This window comes from Sylvia atricapilla, chromosome 3 (genome assembly GCF_009819655.1).
Source record: "Sylvia atricapilla isolate bSylAtr1 chromosome 3, bSylAtr1.pri, whole genome shotgun sequence".
Lineage (NCBI taxonomy): Eukaryota > Metazoa > Chordata > Aves > Passeriformes > Sylviidae > Sylvia > Sylvia atricapilla.
The window spans coordinates 62115125-62135172 of record NC_089142.1 but is presented as its reverse complement, the minus strand read 5'-3'; the positions used below and the strand labels follow the sequence as shown (position 1 = coordinate 62135172).

Genomic DNA, 20048 nt, shown 5'->3' with positions numbered 1-20048 from the left:
TCTGTATAATTTATTGAAAACTGAAATTGTGAGCACTTTTACTCATGTATCAAAAAAAAAAAATGACTTTGCAGTAATGTTTTAAAACATTGGTGTGAAATTCCTGCAGTTCAGCTTGAACGCAGTGAAAAGTTTCAAAAGACCTGTGGATAGCTAGTTAATCACAAATAATGTTAGCTCACTTTTTGTTTCGTTTTCTTTAAAATTAGAAAGGGGTTTTATATTTGTACATTTTCTGCTTTCACCCCACAACTCAGCTCTTTGAACCCTTCTTTTAATTTAATGTTGCTCTTGTGTTTATCATCTAATTTCCATTCTGCATGGAAGTATATTATTTTTCATGACATAGGAAGTAATAATTTGCTTATGATTAACATGCAATTGTTTCAATTTATATGTGGTCCCATGATTTTTAACCACTTGTGCCATTATTATAACGAGTGATGAATGAACTTCATGCAGTTCCCTCTGGCTTCAGTTCCGATAAGCATCCAAATATTTCAATACTTAAAACTTATCCAGAGTTTCCTAAGCTCTTGAGTCTGCAAAACTAGTCTGAACACTTAGTGAAGGGCTTTCCTCATGAGGTTTCCAGCTGTTCCACTAGTGGAACCTGATGGAAATACCATGAGGTCAGCTTTTCTTCCAGTTGTTCCAAATATTTAACATCTGGACAGAAAACGGAAGTGAAAAATGCTGCCCAGAAGTTGAATTAAAGGAAAAGTTGGGTTCTAAAAATAGGTTAAGAATGACTGTTTTTTTAACTTCTCCAAACTGGCCAAGGCATGACTGAAAAAAAGATCAAGACTCTAGAATTAGCAATGAATCAAGTCAACTGGCACCATAAAAATATAGCCTACTTAGCTGAAACATGTTGCTCCTTAGAATTTGGTTATTCATGAAGCAACATATGTGGAGAAAAATTAAAATTTGGTGCCATTTTAGAATCTTTCTGTCACGAGTATTTATTGCAGTCAAGTATTTGTTCATTAATGAGTAGGCTGTACACAGATCTTGGTGGAAAGATGGTCTTGCAAAAAATTATCAGTGTGTTTCTTCCCAGTACCAACACTCTGGGAGAAACTATAGCTATCAGTGTTGCCTTCTCTAAACAGCTCTAATTTCAGATTTGATTCAGATGGGGAAGTTTAGGTGGTGATGAACTCAGCATTGAAACGACTTGTAGCCACTAAGGCACATTTTTAGACAAAATAATTGGATAGATAAATTATTTTACCCTGTTGGTTGGTATCTATTAAGTTCAAAGTGTACTTGGGAGAGATGAATTCTCTCGTCAAAGCCCTTCTTTTCACTACTGAGCCTCTAACCCCCGTGCTTTGTATCACACCATGAATGACACATTCCCTTTGCATAACCTCTGATTATACGAGCTCACTCTTACAGTATTTACCTTGCTGTTTGAACACCAGACACCAGCTCAGATTCAGGCTGCTGATTTTTCTTTACTGATAACTACAGAGTCCTTTATAATAAGAGTGCATCACCATGCAAAGTGAGCACCACTCCCAAGTTCATTCATCTGAAGGCAGAAAATAGTTATGAGGTTCCTGTTCCCCTTTGCAGAAATGAAAGTTCAGGAAGCATGGACCTCCAGCATCTTCCCACCCCCACAGAAATGTGTGGAAGAACACCAGTGGCAGCATGCCCCAGCAGGCTGAGGTTCAGGACCCCTGGAGTGTTTGATCAACAGTAAGGAGCTGAAATGGGCTCCGAAAACAAGACACTGATCAAAGACATGAAATGGTTTCTAAAAACTATCCAAATTAATTTGCTGCCTGATCTGTCTATTGCTTTGTTTGAGGTAACAGACTTGACAGAATTTTATGGAGGGCAGTGTGTGCCATGTTCTCAGCACTTCATCAAAGACATCTCATCGGGCACAAAACACAGCACTCTAGCTGGTGGTAACCTCCCTGACAGGAAATATTTCATAGCCCAAGTTTTATATGCACATGAAAGCACATAGAGAAAGTACCAAATGAGATAAACATACGAGTGTATGTTAGCCCCTGAAATCCTGCACATGCATTGTAGAAATACATTAGTTACAATTCACTTTATGCTTATTTTCAGGAGACAAAAACTTAAATTCAAGAATATATAGGTCAGTACAATCTATAGGCAGTTACACCACTTATAAACATTAGTCAATACAGTCCTCACAATTCCCTTGTCTCCCAAGTCCTTAGAAAACCATGCTGGCTTGGTACTTGGTTAAGCATAGAAACTGTGTGTCATGTCCCCCTATCTGCTGGGTTAGCAGCCTCTAAAACATGCTCATTCACCCAGCATCCAGTCATTCCTGCCCAGCACTTAGGTGTAACCACTGCATCAAGGCCCACAGTGAAAATTTAATTGACACCTCTTCAGAGTCCTACTAATGAGAACAAGCCCTGTCTGGATGGCATTTTAAATCTGAAAGGAAAACATCTCTCCAGGAAACAAAACAAAACAAAACAAACAAAAAAACAGCACCAAAAAAGCCCCAAAAAAATCCACCACCAAAACCCTAACAAAACCACTAAATAAAGAAAAAGACACTCCTGATCCTGTTTGCACTGCATTTACACATGAAACAGAAAGGTAAGGCACTTACTGTCTCAGATAAGGGAAAATAAGGAAACATGAGCTGCTTAGAGACCTGAAAGTAGAAAAGCCAGGAGGTTTGGTCAGATTGTCAGATTGTCTTTTGGTCAGATTGTGAAAAATGGGTTCAGCTGTGACCCAGAGAAGGGCAAACAAGGCTGATTGGTGCTGGGAAATCTGGGAGCTATTTAAGTAGTCTTTAGAGGGACAAAAGATTTTCAAAAAGGAAAAGCTGCAAGAGAGATTACTGTATGTAATTTATGAGATCAGTTTGTCTAGAAGCATTGTAAAAAAGAGCTATGATGTCAAAAGTATGAAGAAATTACTGGATCAATGTGAATTCTTGAATCCTTTAAATTGACGTGAACTGTTGTTACCAACAATTCACATCAATTCTGCTACTTCACCTTTTAGATCCATGCCCAAACTTCTCAAAACCAGCATTTGGGATCTCACCTTTGAACTTTCAGACTCAGCTGTGAGTATGTAACATGTTTTCTTCAAGATATGAGAATGACCAGACATAAAGCCAAGAACAGTTGTAGAATGCAAAGCCAATTTTGTTTCCCTTGGAATTTTTGAGAATGCATATGACCTTGAATTTTCTTCATGAGCTTATGGCACTTTTAATGCACTAATATTTTCAGCTTCCTTTTCATTGTTTCAGGTTGTCTTCTCTTTTACAGTGGTGCAGCCAATAAAGTTTCAGTATTTGCCCTTCTCTAGAAAATAAACACAGATTTTCCTAAATGCAATTAATACGAGACTTTCAAAACAAAAGTTCATTAAAAAATCATGTGTCTCAAATATTAAAATGAAGTATCCAGATATAAAATTTGGTATTTCATGAAACATTCTTTAACATTCTTATAAGATATCTAAAGGAATTGATGCAAAGTTGCATGAAATATAAGGAAATCACCCTAGCTGTAAGTTTATAGAAATACGTGAACAAAGCCATAAAAATAGGGGCTTACAAACTCATGCAAAATATTTCACTAATCATCTCAGAATATTCATGAACCATTCCTCAATATTTGAAGAATATGCTACCCCTGTACCAAAGAATATTCAGATCCTACTTGCTTAAGGTGAAATAAAAATAAATGTAAAGCAACATTGTGATCACAGGTGTGGTAAGAAAATAATAAAAGGAGTTGCTTGACTTTCTGCGGGTGTCACTCACTAGATATGATATAAAGAACCCTTCTGGTTGTAGCACTGCTTCCCAGACTTCTGTAATTATTTTTGCTCTTAATCACATTGTGCAAAAGACAGCCTGCAATGTTAACCTGAGTTGGGTGCTGTAATGTAGCCTGCGGTTTCTCATGCTGAAACAGAGATCTTAAAATTACTGTGATCTACATAGAAACTCTCAGTCTTGCTAAGCAGCAGCCAGAAATGTAGCCCTCTCAAACTACCCACACCATGCCAAGTTGTTTCACTATTGATTAAAGGCAGATGTGGCACAGTGAGCTGCTGCCAGATAATGATCAGCATTTTCTCATTAATGATTGGGTTCCCTTCACTGCTCCGCAGCTCTAAGACCATCTTCAGAAACATGCTACTTCATTGTCCAGAAGATCTGCTCTGCACATTATCCCCACTGGACATCACAAGCATTTCCTGCTGGGCAGTGTTCGGTTTGGGATCCAGAAGCAGCAGTGCTCCTGCTGTGGAGGGGTAAGCAGATTGATGTTTGCAACAATGTATGACAGCAAAATCAGAACAAGAGAATTAACCAAGAAATACCTGAATAAAAACATGACGGGGGAAAATATATATATATATATATATATATATTTTTTAGCTTGACTGCAAGATTCTGGAATTACAGTCACCTATAATGCCTTCCAAGTAGGGAAGGAAGATATAAGTTTCCAACACAGCCAGGAGATAAACACTATATATGTATTGCTAATCTGGGCATGAATGGCAGATTGATTTCTTCCAGATGCTCTTGATTTACTGTGCATATCTCATACCATGTGAGTTCAATATGCCCAGGAGATACTGAGCTCATGTACGGTGAGTCCAGGGCATTCTAGAAACACAGACTTTGCTGTGCACATGAAGAAAATGCAATAATCTCCAGGTGTGCAATAAACTCAGCGGCAAGAACTTGTAGGTTGACACTGTTCCAGCCTGCACCATTGCCCATGTGGATTTGGCTAACCCAGTCCCAGCAGTTCTTGCACTCATGTTCAGTGCCAGGAATTTACAATGAAATCAAGCCTATAGATTTACTGGTATTAAGGACAGAGAATAAAAATTGACCAGAATAAGTGAATATTAATATTCAGTATAAAGTTTAAAAAAATATATTGATTTTTTTAATAGGAACTCTGTGCCTATTTAATGGCCATTGCATGCTGATAACTTCATTGAATGATTCACTGTGCCAGGTTTTTTATTTCCCCATCCTTTCTAACCCTACCTGCTCAGATCCATGAAGTACTGTGGAAATTTTTAATTTCTCTAATGACCTTTTGTTTTTCTCTTTCTGTCATTTCAATGCTTTCCTACCTACCGGTAGTGGAGTCCCATGTCCTACAGATTTTAACTGAGCAAACCAACTCAGGATCATTAGCAAATGGCGCAAACCACATCCTCCAAGAACGCTACCCAGGAGCGAGGTGTGGGCCAGCATTGTGTGGGAGCAGCACACCGCCTTCCACTCTTTAAAGTGGGTCAGAGCCGCATCACCTCCACCCACCTGTCTTGAGTCCCTAGTATGTTCCGTGCTTCAAAGGAAACTGACACACTTCCAGCGCCTTGGAGTCTGTGCCAGCAGCCCTGGGACACAGCGGGACAGTTTGTTTTTCTAGAGGCGGGCAGGAGGGGCTGTGTGCGCTCCCCTCCGCAGCGTGCTCGCTGTGCTCGTCCCCAGGGCCCTGCTGCCACCGGGATGCCGCGAGGTGCCACACGCTCAGGGCGCTGTGACCGCCAAGGGCAGCGCCCCCACGATGGAACCTTCTCGGAATTGGCCCGCGTCCTTTGCGAGCGGCTTTGGGCCTGCGGCTATCATCCCCCCTGAGGGGCGCTTGGGCACTACACACCCCTTTCCCTAACCAGCGAGCCGGGTGGCTGCAGGGCCGTGCCAGCCTGGGAGGTGCCGCCCGCGGAGCGCCTTTCCGGGATGGGCAGGGTGGGCACCCCCGTCCCCGGAGCGGCGGGCCGACGCCGCGCAGCAGCTCCCCGGCGGGGCCCCGTCCTGCCCCCGGAGCACCGTGGGCCGGGCCCGCCCGCGGGGCCGCCACCTGACTGCGGGGCGCGGGGAGCGGGCGGGGCGCCTTCCCTGCGCGCCGAAGTTTCCCCGACTCGTGCGAAGAGAGAGGCAGGTCCCGCCGCGGCGCGGGGTGGGAGAAGCATCGCGGCGGAGGAGGAGCGGATCGGCGCGGGCGGGGAAGAGAGGTGGGCAAGGAGCGATGACCTTAGCGAGGAGCCGGCGAGGGAGCGGGCCAGAGGCAGAGCGCGCGGCAGCGCGGGAGGATGATTGCTGAGACCCGGAGGAAAGCCGCCTCGTAATGTCACCATGTAAGTCTCTTCTGCGGGCTCCGGGGCCAGGGCTGCGGCTGCCGCCCGGGGCGCTGGGGGAGCGCGGGCTGCGCCGAGGGGCGAGGAACCCGGGCGGATCGGCAGGGCTTCCCCACCGCCCACGGTAGGTGGTGAGTAATGTCAGGGCTGAGCCGTGCAGGTAGGTAGGACTGAAAGAATGGGGAAACTGGGAAGTTTCAGGCCGGGAGCTCGGAAAGCAGGGCTGGCAGGGCTCTGCCCCGTCCGGGCTCCGCGTCCGTCGGCTGCTGCCTTGTCGGCTCCCGGGCGGCCGCCGCCTTTCCAGGGCACCCTAACGCCGTCCTTAGGACCGCTCTGCTGGATCTCCCCGTGCTTGCGGACAAGTAGCGAAACACTTGGCCCCGCTGGCCGCCTGCCCTGAGCGGCGGTGCCCCCGCATCCGCCCGGCCCGGCCTCTCGGCTCGGGACCGCGGCCGCTCACTTCGAGGAGCCCTGGCACCTTCACAGGCGGCCTTCCAGGTGAGCTGCCAGCACAAGTAGGGAAAAAGTAGGAGAAGGGAGAGGGAGGGCAGGGCGGACTCCACAAAGCATTCGCAGCCCCGCCGCCGCTGTCGGCAGCGCAGGGAGCGGGGGCAGCGCGGCGCTCCGCCAGGCTCGGGGGGCGAGGGGCGGGCCGGGGCCCCCCTCCTGCCGGGCCGCCACCCCGGGCCGGACCGTGCCCTGGCCGCCGGGCGCCTTCCCTGCACATTCTCCTTTACTGAAGGTAAGGCGAGGCTCTGAGGTTTGGGGTTAGGCGTTCCGCTGGTGCGTTCGCAGCCAGGAGCGAGAACCGGGGGCTGCACCCGAGGGAATCGGTGCAAGTGAAAAGGGAAGAGGTTCTCACACCGCGCCGTCAAGTTGAGGCAGAAATCAGGAGTTCCTGAAGGTTTAGTGTTGCGGGGCTACCGGGTTGGAAAGAGACAGCGGATTTGTCGCCTACAACTGGGAAAAGTTCCCTTTGAAAGGAAAGCCGAAGGACTTAGATGGATCTGATAGGGCTAATGCTGTTTAAATTAAAAGGCAATGTCTTATTTTTTTTTTTCATCTCTTTTGATGAGCATGAGGGTGTTTTCAAAGTTAGCTGTAAGAATAATTAGGAATAACTAGTGCTTAAAAAAAATGAAAGTTTTAAGGGGTATTGTGTAATTAATCTTTCAAGTCATTCATGTACTACAGTTTAAAGCAATAATTTCAAAGTTAAAATCAACTTCTCTATTAATCTCAGGGAACTAAACTGAGTTGCAATCATCTGTCACTTGCAGTTCCACTTGGGAGTGATTAAGCATAATATATTTTTGTTTACAATCTATGTGAGAAAAAAAATTGTGAAATTGATGTTATCTTTCTTTTCATTTTAAAGCGTCAGCAACATTTTTCCTTAATAGCTTTAGACGTATCAAAGACCAAAGAAAGTCACGTCAGTGTGCCTGAGGCAGAATTCACATCCTACTCCAGGGAGCTTTTGACAAAGTTTTGAGCACAGAAGATGGTGTATTCGAATTTGTATTGCATGTTTTGGGCTGGTACAGTCTACAAATGAAATGCTCCAGGATTATTCACATTTTGTGTATGTTGTCCTGCAGAGCTGTATATTCCCTAAAAGGCGATGCTGTTTTGTCTGCTAGCTGGCTGCTGGCATGTAGAGTAAAAGATTTAGTAGTTGGATGTAGCAAAACTCGCAGTAATTCCATCTTGAACTGTGTCAAGTTACTATCCATTTATGGTTTAGATAATTTACATGTCTATTTTGCTCTTCTGGAATGAATTGTGAATAAGCTCATTGTCTCCCTATGTTATAGGAAATGAAAGTAGCTGTGGACTAGAGTGCACTGAATTGGTAGCTAGAGTGCATAGCTGGTCATGTCACACAGTGTCTACACTGGGAAATGCAAGTCCACAGAAAAATTATTACTTCACACTTCAGAAAAATCAGACTCCACAGAAGGCCAGAAGGCTCAAAAATCCCCCAAAAGTGGAGAGGCATTGCTGGTTTTAGGCTATATCCATCTGTAGTAGATGTACTCCTACCATAGATGCCCTAGTAATTCCCAAATATGTTTGGAATATTTTGGGTCTGTGATAATTTAGAGTGATTTCTTCAGAGCTTCTAGTGTTTTACCAGCTTGGGACAGAACAGGGCTTTTTCATTTAAACTGATACAAAATAGAGAAGAAAACTCACTATGAACAGTGTTCACCAGTTTTTATGTGGCCAAAGACAAAGACTGAAATAATCCATATCTCTTCTGAAATCTTTGTTACAGATCCATCCCTTTGTTACAGGGTCCATCCTTTTGCTTCCCTAAACTCATGGTGTGTTCTACTACATTGCTGTTCTAGTATCCATTCCCTGTGCTGTTAATGAATATTAAATGACAGAACACATCTTTTTAATACCATTAAAAATAAGAACACAAGACCAAAGAGGTCTCTTGGGCCGTCAGATCAGTGCTTGCAGGGGGCCGTATCATTCCTTGATAAGCTACAAACAAGCCCAGAACTGTTTGTTGATTTTTCTATTGAATTATTCATGTGCTGCTTGTATTCACTTCTAAACGTTGATTAACACCAGTAACCAAGAAAAAGAACCTTAAGATAATTATGGTGAATAATATCTCCAAATAAGTTGTGTTTTTTTAAAGCCTGGGAAGAATTTATCAGTTATTACAACACCTTATCATAGCTGTCTGAAATGTCAAAAATATAAAAATATCAGGGATGGATTTTCTTGTGGAAGAGGCCTTTTTGTTGGCAATGTGTTATCTGACTTCCATCCCTGACAACTTCTTGCGTGGACAGGAGTGTTGTGCATCGGAGTGTAAGGCTGTGAAAAGTCAGCTTTCTGAATTTTGACTTTTTGTCTCTGCAGGATCCTAGGAACACATAAATAACTGATTTCCTCACTAATTTATAGCACTCAGCTAGTGGTTATGATTTGTAAAACAGTTCTTCAACAATCCTCTCCAAAAGAAACAGATCTGACTCATGGTGTCCACATTAGTGGAGTGTTTTGGTAGCATGAGCTTCTGTGTTCATTCTTGTTGGAGTTTGATAAACCTTCTTGTCAGCTGAGATGATGTGGTATAAAGAGGATTGTTTTGTCCTTCAACGGTGAGGGACAGAAGTGGAGAATACAATTTGCTAATTCTTTATGTATTTGTTTATTTATTTTGGTGGAGAATTGTGTATATTTCAGTCGCAATTATGTAATTATTTAGCTTTTTACTCTGGGGAAAAGTCTTTATAACTACTCCTTTCTGACTTATTGTTCGCACTTATTTCTGCTCTCCTCTGTTGTTGCTTATTCATGGTCATGAAATCTTTCTTGACTAGCAGTTTTTACGTGGGTGAGGATGAGGAAACAGACAATAAACTATCACCCTGGAGTACCTCGGAGTACTGACTTGTAAGCATTACCACAATGCAAGTAAACAGTAACAAATACAAATTGGCCAAATCAGCCAAACCTCTTTCAGACTAATGTAGATTTTTTTTTTTTTTTTCCCAAAAAGACACTAGAGGAAATGTGACTGGATACATTCGCACCAGACCTAATCAGCAGAAGCTTGTAATGTAATTTTCCCTTGAGTATGTCAAATGTGATGTCTTGGATTCTCCAGTCATTAAATGAGCAAAAACTTTGTCTGAGCTCACAGAGATTTCAAAAGTGATACAGAAAATTTATCAGTTTGATGAAAATCAACACAGATTTATTCTGAATTAATAAATAATTGTTTGTTTCCTAGTCTGATAACTGTGCTTGCTCAAAACAAGCCAGCAACAAAAACCTGTGATGCAGCCACTTCTACAGGTTTGCACTGGTAGATTAAGCAGCAGGATGCCATATATCTTATTAGTACCTGCAAACTCTTCTGTAGGAACAGGAAAATTTTTTTATATCTCTTGTGTGTCATGCTGTTAGCCCCAACACTTCCATTTCCCCCCTTAATGGGTATATATATGCATGCTGTATGTGCTTGTGTGTGTGTGTGCAACTGTTTTCATGTCTTCAAAGGACTTCTGTTCAAATTAAATTTTCTAAATTAATATTAAAGGTATCATGGACTTATGAATTATATGCATTGGAAAGTAACAGTTCCAAACCCTCAGCTTTCTGTTGTCTGAGATTTTAATGGAGATTTTTGGATCACTAAGTTGAAGGACAATAATTCTATTGTTTGATAATCCAGTTATTTTGTATGTCTGGCATCATCAAAGAGATTCTTGTATTTCAGAGCCTCATGTTTTCTGAGCTTGTCTTCAACACTTGTTAAGTTTGACTTTACAATCTCAGAAAAAATAATCTGCTTCAGATTCCTAATTTGATACAACTACCCACAAAGAGCTGAACTCCTTTTGTAATCAGATACCTGTGCTGTGTAACACTGCACTCAAGGGAAGCCTAACTGATGGCAGCAGTCTACTGAAGTGCCATTTACCTGGGCCCATTGGCATCTAGCCCACAGGACTGCTCTGATGAATTACCATTTTTAAAGCTGAAATATTACTTGTTCTTTTACAATGGTTTATCTTGCTGCATTGGTTTCCTCTTTGGGAATAAACAGAAGCTTGCACTGGAGAAGGTTTTATATTTGCCCCCAGCTTTTGCTGGTGGGTTCACAGCAATATATGTGGAGCAGAAGGAGGAATTTTGTTCTTATCTATCTCAGTATGGGTAGATATTATCTTACTGAACAAAAGCCAGTTATCATCATCAAATAGGAAAGGAAGGAGTTGATTTAAGTAATGTGTGTCGTATTTCGTTACTCGTTACTTCCTTCTGCTTGCTGCTAACTTGTTGAATAAAATAAGATGTGAATGTAGTGGAGCACCATTCATTTTGGGCACGTGGTTAAAGGTCTGAATAAATTCATTAAGAGTTTTGCTTCCTGTTCTGCCCACAGTGGAGGAAACCTTTTGGTTTAGCCGTTAAATATCCTCTAGGCTTTAAGGGAAAGGAAACTTTAATTCAAGCTGTAACTGATAAGAGACTTTCCTATAACTGCATTTATTTTATTAAATAATCAGGATGTCCCTGACTTCTTTGGCGGCACAGATGAGCTCCTAGATTTTGGCAAGGAAAGTTTCAGGATTTTCATAAAAGTCAGCAGAAAGTATCATAGCTGTCAAAAAATTAGAACTGAAAAATGGAAAGCCTTCTTAAGGGCAGAGGCAAATTATCATGCACCATCTTTCTTTAGGTAATAAAAAATATGTATATATTATGTATAGTTAAATAGAATAAACGTACTTGAATGTGTAAAATTTCATATTTCAAAAAAACCCCTACAACTTAACTCTTTTAGACTGTGCTTCTTGTTTCTTTTACGAAAATACCACCTAGCTGTATCTGCTTAAAGCCCAATGCTGACCAGTCTTCCATTTTGCTGTCTGCTAAGAACCAGACAATATAATTTCTGACCCTTTTTAGCAGACTTTTGTCTCCATTTAAGCAATACTAGGGCCATCCATAATTTTCACTATTTTTTTTTTTCACAATTTCACTTACTGCAGTTTACTAGTTTGGCTAACAACAGAGTCTTCCTCATTTTCTTGTCTTGTAAAATTCTCTGAGTTCTTGGTTGCTTTTCTTTTTTCCCACAGGATGTCACATGTAAGTGAAATGTGGTGCTATCACTGGAAATGGAAGCTGCAGCACTGTCTCTGCTTGTTTACCACATATATTATATGCATGCAGCAAGCAGGTAAGTCAGCAATTTATCTTCTTGCATAAATAAATTATCTAGGAGCCAAAGTTTTAATGACTGATGACTATGCTTATGTATGGCTGAATTCTGTACATTATAACATGCTGATGAAAGTGATGCAGTGTGATCAGTATTTGTGATTTTATGGCTTGGGTCCTGTGTTCTACTACTGCTGAATTTTCTATTTGCCTTTTTTAAAGTTTGCTGTTATTAATTGTTACTATTTTCCCTTGAATTTCTTCTTTGAATTCTTTCATTTTGTTCTTTCTTTGCAGTTACCTTGTTAATGCCCGCCTCTTGAATTTCTTCTGGTTGTTGAAATTCTGTGGGTAATCATGTAGTTCTTCCATTTTCCACAGTACTGTTTCTGCCTGCAGACTGTGTATTTAATAACCCTTCACTGTAGTTCAAAGTTGTTCAAAATACCTGCAGTGTGCTTATTATTTTTAAAAGCTTTTATGACTCAAGTAATAGAAACATTCCTCAGCAAAGTATGTGCAAGTTATATGTAAGATAACTGTACACTGTGAAGAATCATCAGTTCAAACCTGACACCATCTTGATCTGTGGTGACACTTCAGCACAGCATAATGTAACATTCTCACTGTTTTTTTAAACATATGAATAGGAGATTTCATTTAGTAAATGTCTTGTCCTAACCACTAAAGTGCAAAGTATTTTAGGAGATCCAGCTGCTTTGCTGGAAAAAAGATGTCTGGAGTTTATTCTGGAGCATATGAAAATTTTGGAGCAGCTTGCAGTGCCCAGCTAATTCTGTATCAGATGGGTAGTTCTGCTTTGACAGGCTTGCCATTGGAAAAGGATTGTTTATATATAGAAAGGGCTTCTAACTTCTTTGGTAATGTTTTTCTTTTTTTAAAAAGTGCTTTTTAATTTTTAAAACCTACACTTTTGTTTTTTTAAGAGACAAAACAATGTTGTCACTGTGCAGTAGCACTTTCCATATTCATGTCACTTTAATAGGTGTTTTCCATTTCCATTAAACTGTAGCCAGAAATGCATTTACGATCTGCTCACACCTGTGGTTCCATTGGCTGATGGCTTTTGTGTCCCTGTGTTCCTGGTCCGTACTTGATCTTGGGCCACACATCTGCCATTCTTAGCACAAAGTAAATCAGCAAAGCCTCCTAATTTACATCTGTGTGCTGTTACCTGGTGACTAGAAAATTAGGGCACCAAAATTATTATCCTTATTTCTATATCCCATATTGCTGATTCTTCTTCATGACAGGTAGTTGATAACTGAAAGTGCAGGTGACACAGTAGCCTAAGCCCCCTAAGCCAGAGGGTCCCAGCCAGTGTGCTGTGAGGACAGAGAAAGCCAAGCACAAATTCACCCAGCTACTTGCAGCACACCTTGGCTCACTATGCTGGTGCTGAACAAGTAAGGTCAAAAGCCCTGTGCCAAACTCCAAAATACACTTCTTTAAAATCATATATGCCCTTGCCTAACCTCTTCAGCAGTAAAATGATTGGTGCCATTGGACTGGTAAAAGTTCCAGTCTCAAGTGCATCCCTGTGGGGGCTTTTCGTTTCTTTGCCTCCACAGGAATAGATTTGAAATCTTAAAAACTTTCAATAAATGGAAAATATATTTCCCTGTCTGCCTGAATGGTAAGTAGATAAATAGAGTACACTGGAATTGCCCAGGTTCAATAGACAGTTTGCTGTTCAGCAGTGAAAGAGATGATAGGCAGTCTGCTGTTAATACTTGACTGAAATGAAAATGAGACATGTACCTTTACAGGAACTTGTCATTTGGCAGTACTTGCCTGTAGACCTTCAGGGTTCACATTTCTTTTTATGCTGGTGTAAAAGTATAGGCTGTGCTGAAAAATGGAGACTTTTCATCTGCTTTTTCTAATAGAGCAAGACAGACAAAGCAGGAAACACTGCTGCTCCTGCATTTTTTTCCCTGTGTTCTTAAAAGGTATTGGTCACTTTGGCTGTGGATTCATATGATATTCATAATCTCTCTGGCAGCTTAAGCTTGACTGAACTTACAGTAGGAATCTCATAAAAGTCTGACATTCATCCAGATTCTCTAGTGAGCTGTAAGCTTAGAAAGCTATTGGTGCTTATTAAGCTTTGCCCAGAGGAGGTTACATTGCAAGCAAGGGATTAAGATCATCAGGTCCAGGTTTTATGGATTATTTAAGGGGCTATTCATAAGGATAAAGATAGCAGTCACACTGTGACATGGAAAAATGCAAAAGTAATAATTTTATAGTTTAGCTTGAGGAAAACTACAGTACTGGGCCTGCTTTCAGAAACAAAGCTTAGGAAAGGGATTACACAGCAGAAAACTTAAAACAGGAGCGGGATGGTCTGTGGAAAGAATGTTCAACCATAAATTGGTAAGGTACTGACAGGCAGGTGCATAAGTGGGGTGCAGTCCAAAAGCATCGGTCTGATACCTCAAAGGAATCAATGGATGGATTGTGACACTTGAAAAAGAAAGAAATTATTAAGAGAAAAAATTGATAAAAATATAACAGGTCCTTTAGTTAAAATCTCAGTAGCGATAAGGGTTTGGGCATTCTGGCTTCAAGTTCTGTGTTGTGGGTCAGAGTGAAGTTACTGCACAGCTCAGTTAGTAACTTGTCAGGGGTCATTCCTTTCTGGGCTAAATGTCCTTGATGGTCTTATATGGATCATTTAGCTGTGCCTCACTTTCCCTGTGATGAGTGTGTCTTGCTTCCCTTGTAAACAGCTTGCCTATCTTCCAGTGAAAGGGCTGCATCGAAGCTGAGATGTTAGAATGGGGATGTTTTAAACAGAATTAGTTAAATCTGCTTTTATGGGAGCCTCAGATGTTCCTAACTTTTTGTTTGTATGTACATTTCATTAGTTTCAGAGAGCCCAGAAGAGAACAAACGGAGTGAACAGAGCTCTCGAAAACATGACTAGTGAAGGCAGACAGAAAGAACTAAGATTTTTTTGATCTGTAATAGGCAAAAGAACCAATGCATAAGAATTCAAAATATTTAAGCAGGTTAGATGCAGTGGGAAGGGATAGACTGATCTTTACAGCCAGTTGAAAGGGCAGAAAATAAATGGGCTTAAATTACAGCAGGATAAATGAGGGGAGGACACCTCATCAAAAGGTTTAGATAGCAGTGAATTAGATGTCAAGGAAGTCTGGGAAATCCCAGTCCCTGGGAATGTATAGTAATATCTACCAGAAGGGGTTTAAATCTATAGGGCTCCTACCTTTGGCCTGAAAAGTACATTTTATAATTTCCAAAATTCCTTAATATCTATAGATCTTTCTTAATCATTGGCCTGAATCTCTTTTGGTTAAAAATCTGGGAAATGAGCAGACCCTTTGGAAACTGCACTTCTTGGAATATGACAGTACTTCTGCTGTGCCTAAAAAATTGTCTTGGTGTTTGTTCTGTCACAATGGCTTCAATTTATCTGACATAAAGAAGCAGCAGTTCAGTATGGAAAGGAAAAAATCAGGTTGCTTCAGGTGTTTGAAACTTCACAAAAACGTTTGCTTTAGTTCCTCCCCCCCTTTTTTTTTTTTTTGCTTTTCTGCTGTCATGATAAAATGTCTATTGTTTCAATATGGTGCTGTCTTTTGGAGTTGTCAGCACTCTCTTTGGTAACTCAGGAGCAGAACTGGAGTTTTCTCAGTGACCTTAAATGCAGATTGCAGTTTGCGTAATTATTTTCCAGTGTAGTTTTCAAGTGTCTTGTCAGCACTGGACTTTCAGACTTTTGAACACTTGAGCATTTGAGGAGACAGCAACATCCTCATAGGAGTTTTCACCTTCTTATGTCATTAGTAGACTTCTAATTACATAAGAGTCAATAAATATTTTAAGTTTTGACTACTGTGCAACCGTATTTAGTTTTATTCAGAATGTGGAAAACATTTATTTTAATACAGCATTGAGGACATCTATAATTCTTACTACACTATTTCTGCATTATGCCCCATGCTGATGTTATCACAAAATTACTGTAACTATAGCTAATGCCAGAATGAACACTTGTCCTTTTGGTCATTCACCAGTAAAGTGCACTGGTGTCTCTAGTCACATTTCCATGTCATCAGGGCAGTTTAATCAATTCTCAGGAGCTCATCAAAGCATAAATTTCCATTCTGTTACAGCCCCTGGAATCTTAATTTTAGTAGTGATTCAAGCAAAATTTCCTGCTGTATTTAATTCATCAAGGAAAAAAAATCTGAAGGCCAGTCCTTCACCTACATGTCCTATGATGATCCACATTATAAGACCATTTTTGCCAGTTATGCTCCTTAATTGCATCTCTGTCCATAAAGGAGGGGTCAAAGTCCTCCTTTGTTTCTGGGAGCGTTTCAGAGTGAATCTGTGGGTCCAGGAGCCTGATAGGAGATGGGAAGTCAGTATGATGGGAAGTATTGGTCATGCCACCAGCGCTAGTGGCAAGAGTTAGTGACACAGTGAAAACAGATTGGGCTTTATCTGGCACAGCCAAGTCAGGAAGTGGGGGATTTTCACCACAGGTCCCAAGCTGCCTAACCCAGACAGGGGCCAAAGATGCTATCACCGGGCAAATGATGAAATGGTTATCTGCACATTCCCTTATCTTCCTCTTTCTTACCATGTGCAGAGCAAGAACTGAAGTGCCAAGGCATTAATCCAGTCAGTCAGCACAATCCTCATGTACAGCAGGGGGTGGTTTCATGAAGTTCCTTGTTACTGGTGCTTTGTCGAACTCTCATGGCATCCCAGGGGTGGGAGCGGGTGTACATTTATTGCTGAGCAGGATAAATGTGACTGATAGTTCTGTCCCTGACTCAGGCATGGAAATTCTTATTTCTGAAAGTTATGGAAAAAGTCAGGAAATTTAAAAAGTTTGGAAAAAATACTCAGTCTGGCAGTCTCTTTCCTTACAGAGGCGTACATAAATCATGAGTAACTAAGAGATTAGTCAGAAGGAATCTGTGTATTTAATAAATAGCCCCAAGGTTTTTTTAATTCTTTCCTCTTTCTCTGTCAGGTTTTTTATTCATATATATATATATTTGAATTTAGCTTAAATAAAACATATAAGCTTCCCTTCTGTGTTCTGTTTAGTATCTGTTTAGTATTTTGCTGGCTTGAGGCATGGGTTTAGAATTTGTTTTCATACAAATCTTGCAGAGGAAAAGTTGCCAGTCAGCTTTCTTGTTCTTTCCCCTAGTTGACAGTTTGTTAATATAAAAGTAAATTACTGTTGAAATGAATTTTACAGGAACCTGCCTTTCATTACCTCTGTTTACTTTATTTAGCCATAATCTTTTGATGGTGTTGATAATTCTTTCCCCTTAAATGTTTCAACCTCATTGCATTAACCATGACTATACCCAATACTGCCATAAAAGCACTGTCTTAAAAGTGATTTTCTCCCCTCTTATATGCCCTCGCAGCCAAACCGATATGGAATGTGCTCAGGCATTTCTAAGCTGACTACGACCTCATTGTACAGGGTCTCTCTGCACTCCTTTATTAGAACAAAGGCTAAATAACATACCTCTCTGTAAAGAATATTCCTTCAAAGAAAGAACAACCTGTCACAGGAGGTCCAGTCTTTACAACCTACAGTATTTTAGAATCTGTTTATAGGTTATTTTTTTCTCATTTTCTCTGTTCACTGTTTGAAATTAAAATACATAGCCAACAAAAACTTGAATGTTTGTCAATACTGTTTATCACAACACATAATAAAAGTACCTACCTTAGCAGTATATCCAGAAATTGTCCCAAGATGACTTGTGGCCATCTGGACTGTGCTTTACAAAAGGCTGCCCTAATAGAGGTTTTTATGTGAAAAAAATAATTCTTTGTGGTATTTGTCAGTTGCTCTCAATAAAGTGAATGCAAATTTTAGAACAAAATGTGTTTCTGTCTTATTAAAAAACTGAATGTTGTGAATGGCACTTTTTTTCTCCTGTGGATTACTAATGTGAGAAGCTCTGCATCCATGAAGTGAAGGTGTTAACTAGAAATGGAAGTTTTCCAGGTAAAAGTTCCTAACATACAAGTCTAGAAATTGTGTGATGTGCATTTCAGTATGTATCACAATTAATACTCAGTAATTAAAATGATTGATTTAATATCCCAGTGGATCTTTTAGAAGTGAGTAATTACCACTGTAAAGTCAGCATTTCTCAATTAATCTGAAGGGCTGGTCTTGCAGATTTTAGATGCCTATTTTAATGTCTATGGTTATTTTTGCTAGAACTTAGTATTTGTTTACTTAGTGGGATTGCTTAAGTGTTTTGCACAAGGTGTAACATGCAATACTTACTAGATCAAAGCCTCAGTTATCACTTTCTGATAAAAAAAGAAATTTGCGTTTTCACACAATCACAACACAGAGATGTCTGAGATAGATATACAATATTAAAATAAAAAACCCCATATATGATGTTTATTTTTCAAGAATCTTGGAAAAAAGAGAGTTGTAGCTATGATTTAGTAAGTTACTGCAATATAAGAAAACTTATCTGGATAGTTACATTCCTTGTTAAGACTATGTATCAAAAATACTTGAATAAATTTTTCACATGTACTGTTTCTGAATTTCTTTTTCTCATCATGGAAGAGAAAAATATTTCTCCTGTGGGAAGAAAATAAAGTGTTTTAGCTATAGACTGGGAACATTTTCTACAGAGTTAACACAAATGTTAAAGTAATAATGATAAGTTACATCGGAGAAGTACATCTCTTGTTGTGATACACGGAATCAAAACTACTCTTCCTACCCTAGATATGATAATACCAGCATGCATATCAAGGGAAGGGAGGGCTTCCAGAAACGCCTCTTGTTTTGTCTGGGTTCAGTGCTTGTTGGTCTGCTCAGTTCCTGTAAATGACAGACTAAGCTTTAACTCCTGCTGCAGTACAGGAAAATGAATTGTATAATTCAGAGTTAGAAGTCTGCCTATGTGGTCTGGCCTCCAGATATCTTTCAAACACATAAATTTTAATTGACGTCTCTGAAAAGATCAAGCCACTTTCTGCTCTAAATCCAACTCCAGTCCTGTATCTTTGGTGCTATGAACTTGTGCTCTTCTTTTATGACCTTTCGTGTTGTAAGTTTTATAGAGTTTTTTGGTTTATTTTTCCTCTATTGTATGGAGCTATAGCTGCTTGAACAGTATCTTGACTGTTTTCAATTTTTTGTTGGAAGCAATTTTGCTAATTGTTAAGATTTCAGCTCCCAGAGATGTTTACCAATTCCCATTCTGCAAATTTCCTTTTCAGTAACTTCTGAACATCTTTTCAGTTATTTACTCGTTTGTCCAAATTCCAGTGTAGCAAATAGTCAAATTTGACAATAGAGGCCACAGTGGTAACTCAGATTGCATAATCCTCTAAAACTACTGCGATATTAATTAAGATGTAAGACAATTAATATTGTATAGAAGTGTCAGCATGGCATATTTCCAGGGAAATTAATGTTGAAAAGTTCTTGTAGACTGAAAAAGTGCGTGTTGGGAAATAATTCGTGTAAAGAATGACAAAAAGTTAGTTCCTATTTTTGAAACCATTTTTCTTCTGAATATCCCCAAAGCAGTCCAGCTGTCTCCCAGTACACTGTAAAGCAACTGCTTTTTTTTTTTTTTTTCCAGAGCTAAATAGCTGCAAGAGCTTGCCGGGTAGATCCATGAACACAGTGTAGATCCATGAAAAGATTGTCATAGAGCTAATACAATTTTTGAAAGGACACAATGCAGTCAGATTTTTTTTTCTAGTTCCAGCTTTTTTCACTCATGAATATGCTTCTTAATGGGTGTCAGACAGAAAGCTGCAACTGCCTGTCTCGAACAGAGTTTGTTTTGTTCAGATGCATGCTCTGGCTTCTCAGAGCTCTTTTAATTAAGAACTGTGCAGTGACAAATCCATACTATGAAACTCAAGGCATTTTTTAATCAGAACTTGCTTTTTAGGTGGAGAGAAAGACCTCATGGTTGAAGTTATCACAGAGACATTTGTATAAGTGATCCAGTCCTCTGTGACTTTTTTTTAAGTGTGAAGGCAACTGTTTTTTCTCATTGTCCTGAATCTACAGGAGAAGTTTATAAATGGGTTTAAATTTTGAATGCTTTCTTTCTTCTTCTGATTCTGTCTAAATATCTTCCATATCCAAGTTATGATAGTGAAATACTATACTGCAC

The 20048-nt window shown here is 40.2% G+C and overlaps 1 protein-coding gene and 1 long non-coding RNA gene across 5 annotated transcripts in view; both read left to right on the top strand.

The window, feature by feature from the left end:
- The first annotated feature begins 4136 nt into the window (after positions 1-4136).
- Positions 4137-5023, top strand: LOC136358440 (uncharacterized). The gene is made up of 2 exons (XR_010743100.1): positions 4137-4290; positions 4418-5023. It is a non-coding gene; the product is annotated as an uncharacterized lncRNA (long non-coding RNA).
- Positions 5024-5919: 896 nt separating this feature from the next.
- The window catches only part of ADGRG6 (adhesion G protein-coupled receptor G6), a 110426-nt gene continuing 96297 nt past the window's right edge, over positions 5920-20048 (top strand). For all 4 annotated transcript variants that reach the window (XM_066315569.1, XM_066315572.1, XM_066315570.1 and 1 more), the window contains exons 1-2: positions 5920-6144; positions 11766-11866. In XM_066315569.1, the coding sequence (XP_066171666.1) occupies positions 6143-6144; positions 11766-11866 (103 nt within the window). In that variant the 5' untranslated portion in view covers positions 5920-6142. The remainder of the gene's footprint in view (positions 6145-11765; positions 11867-20048) is intronic.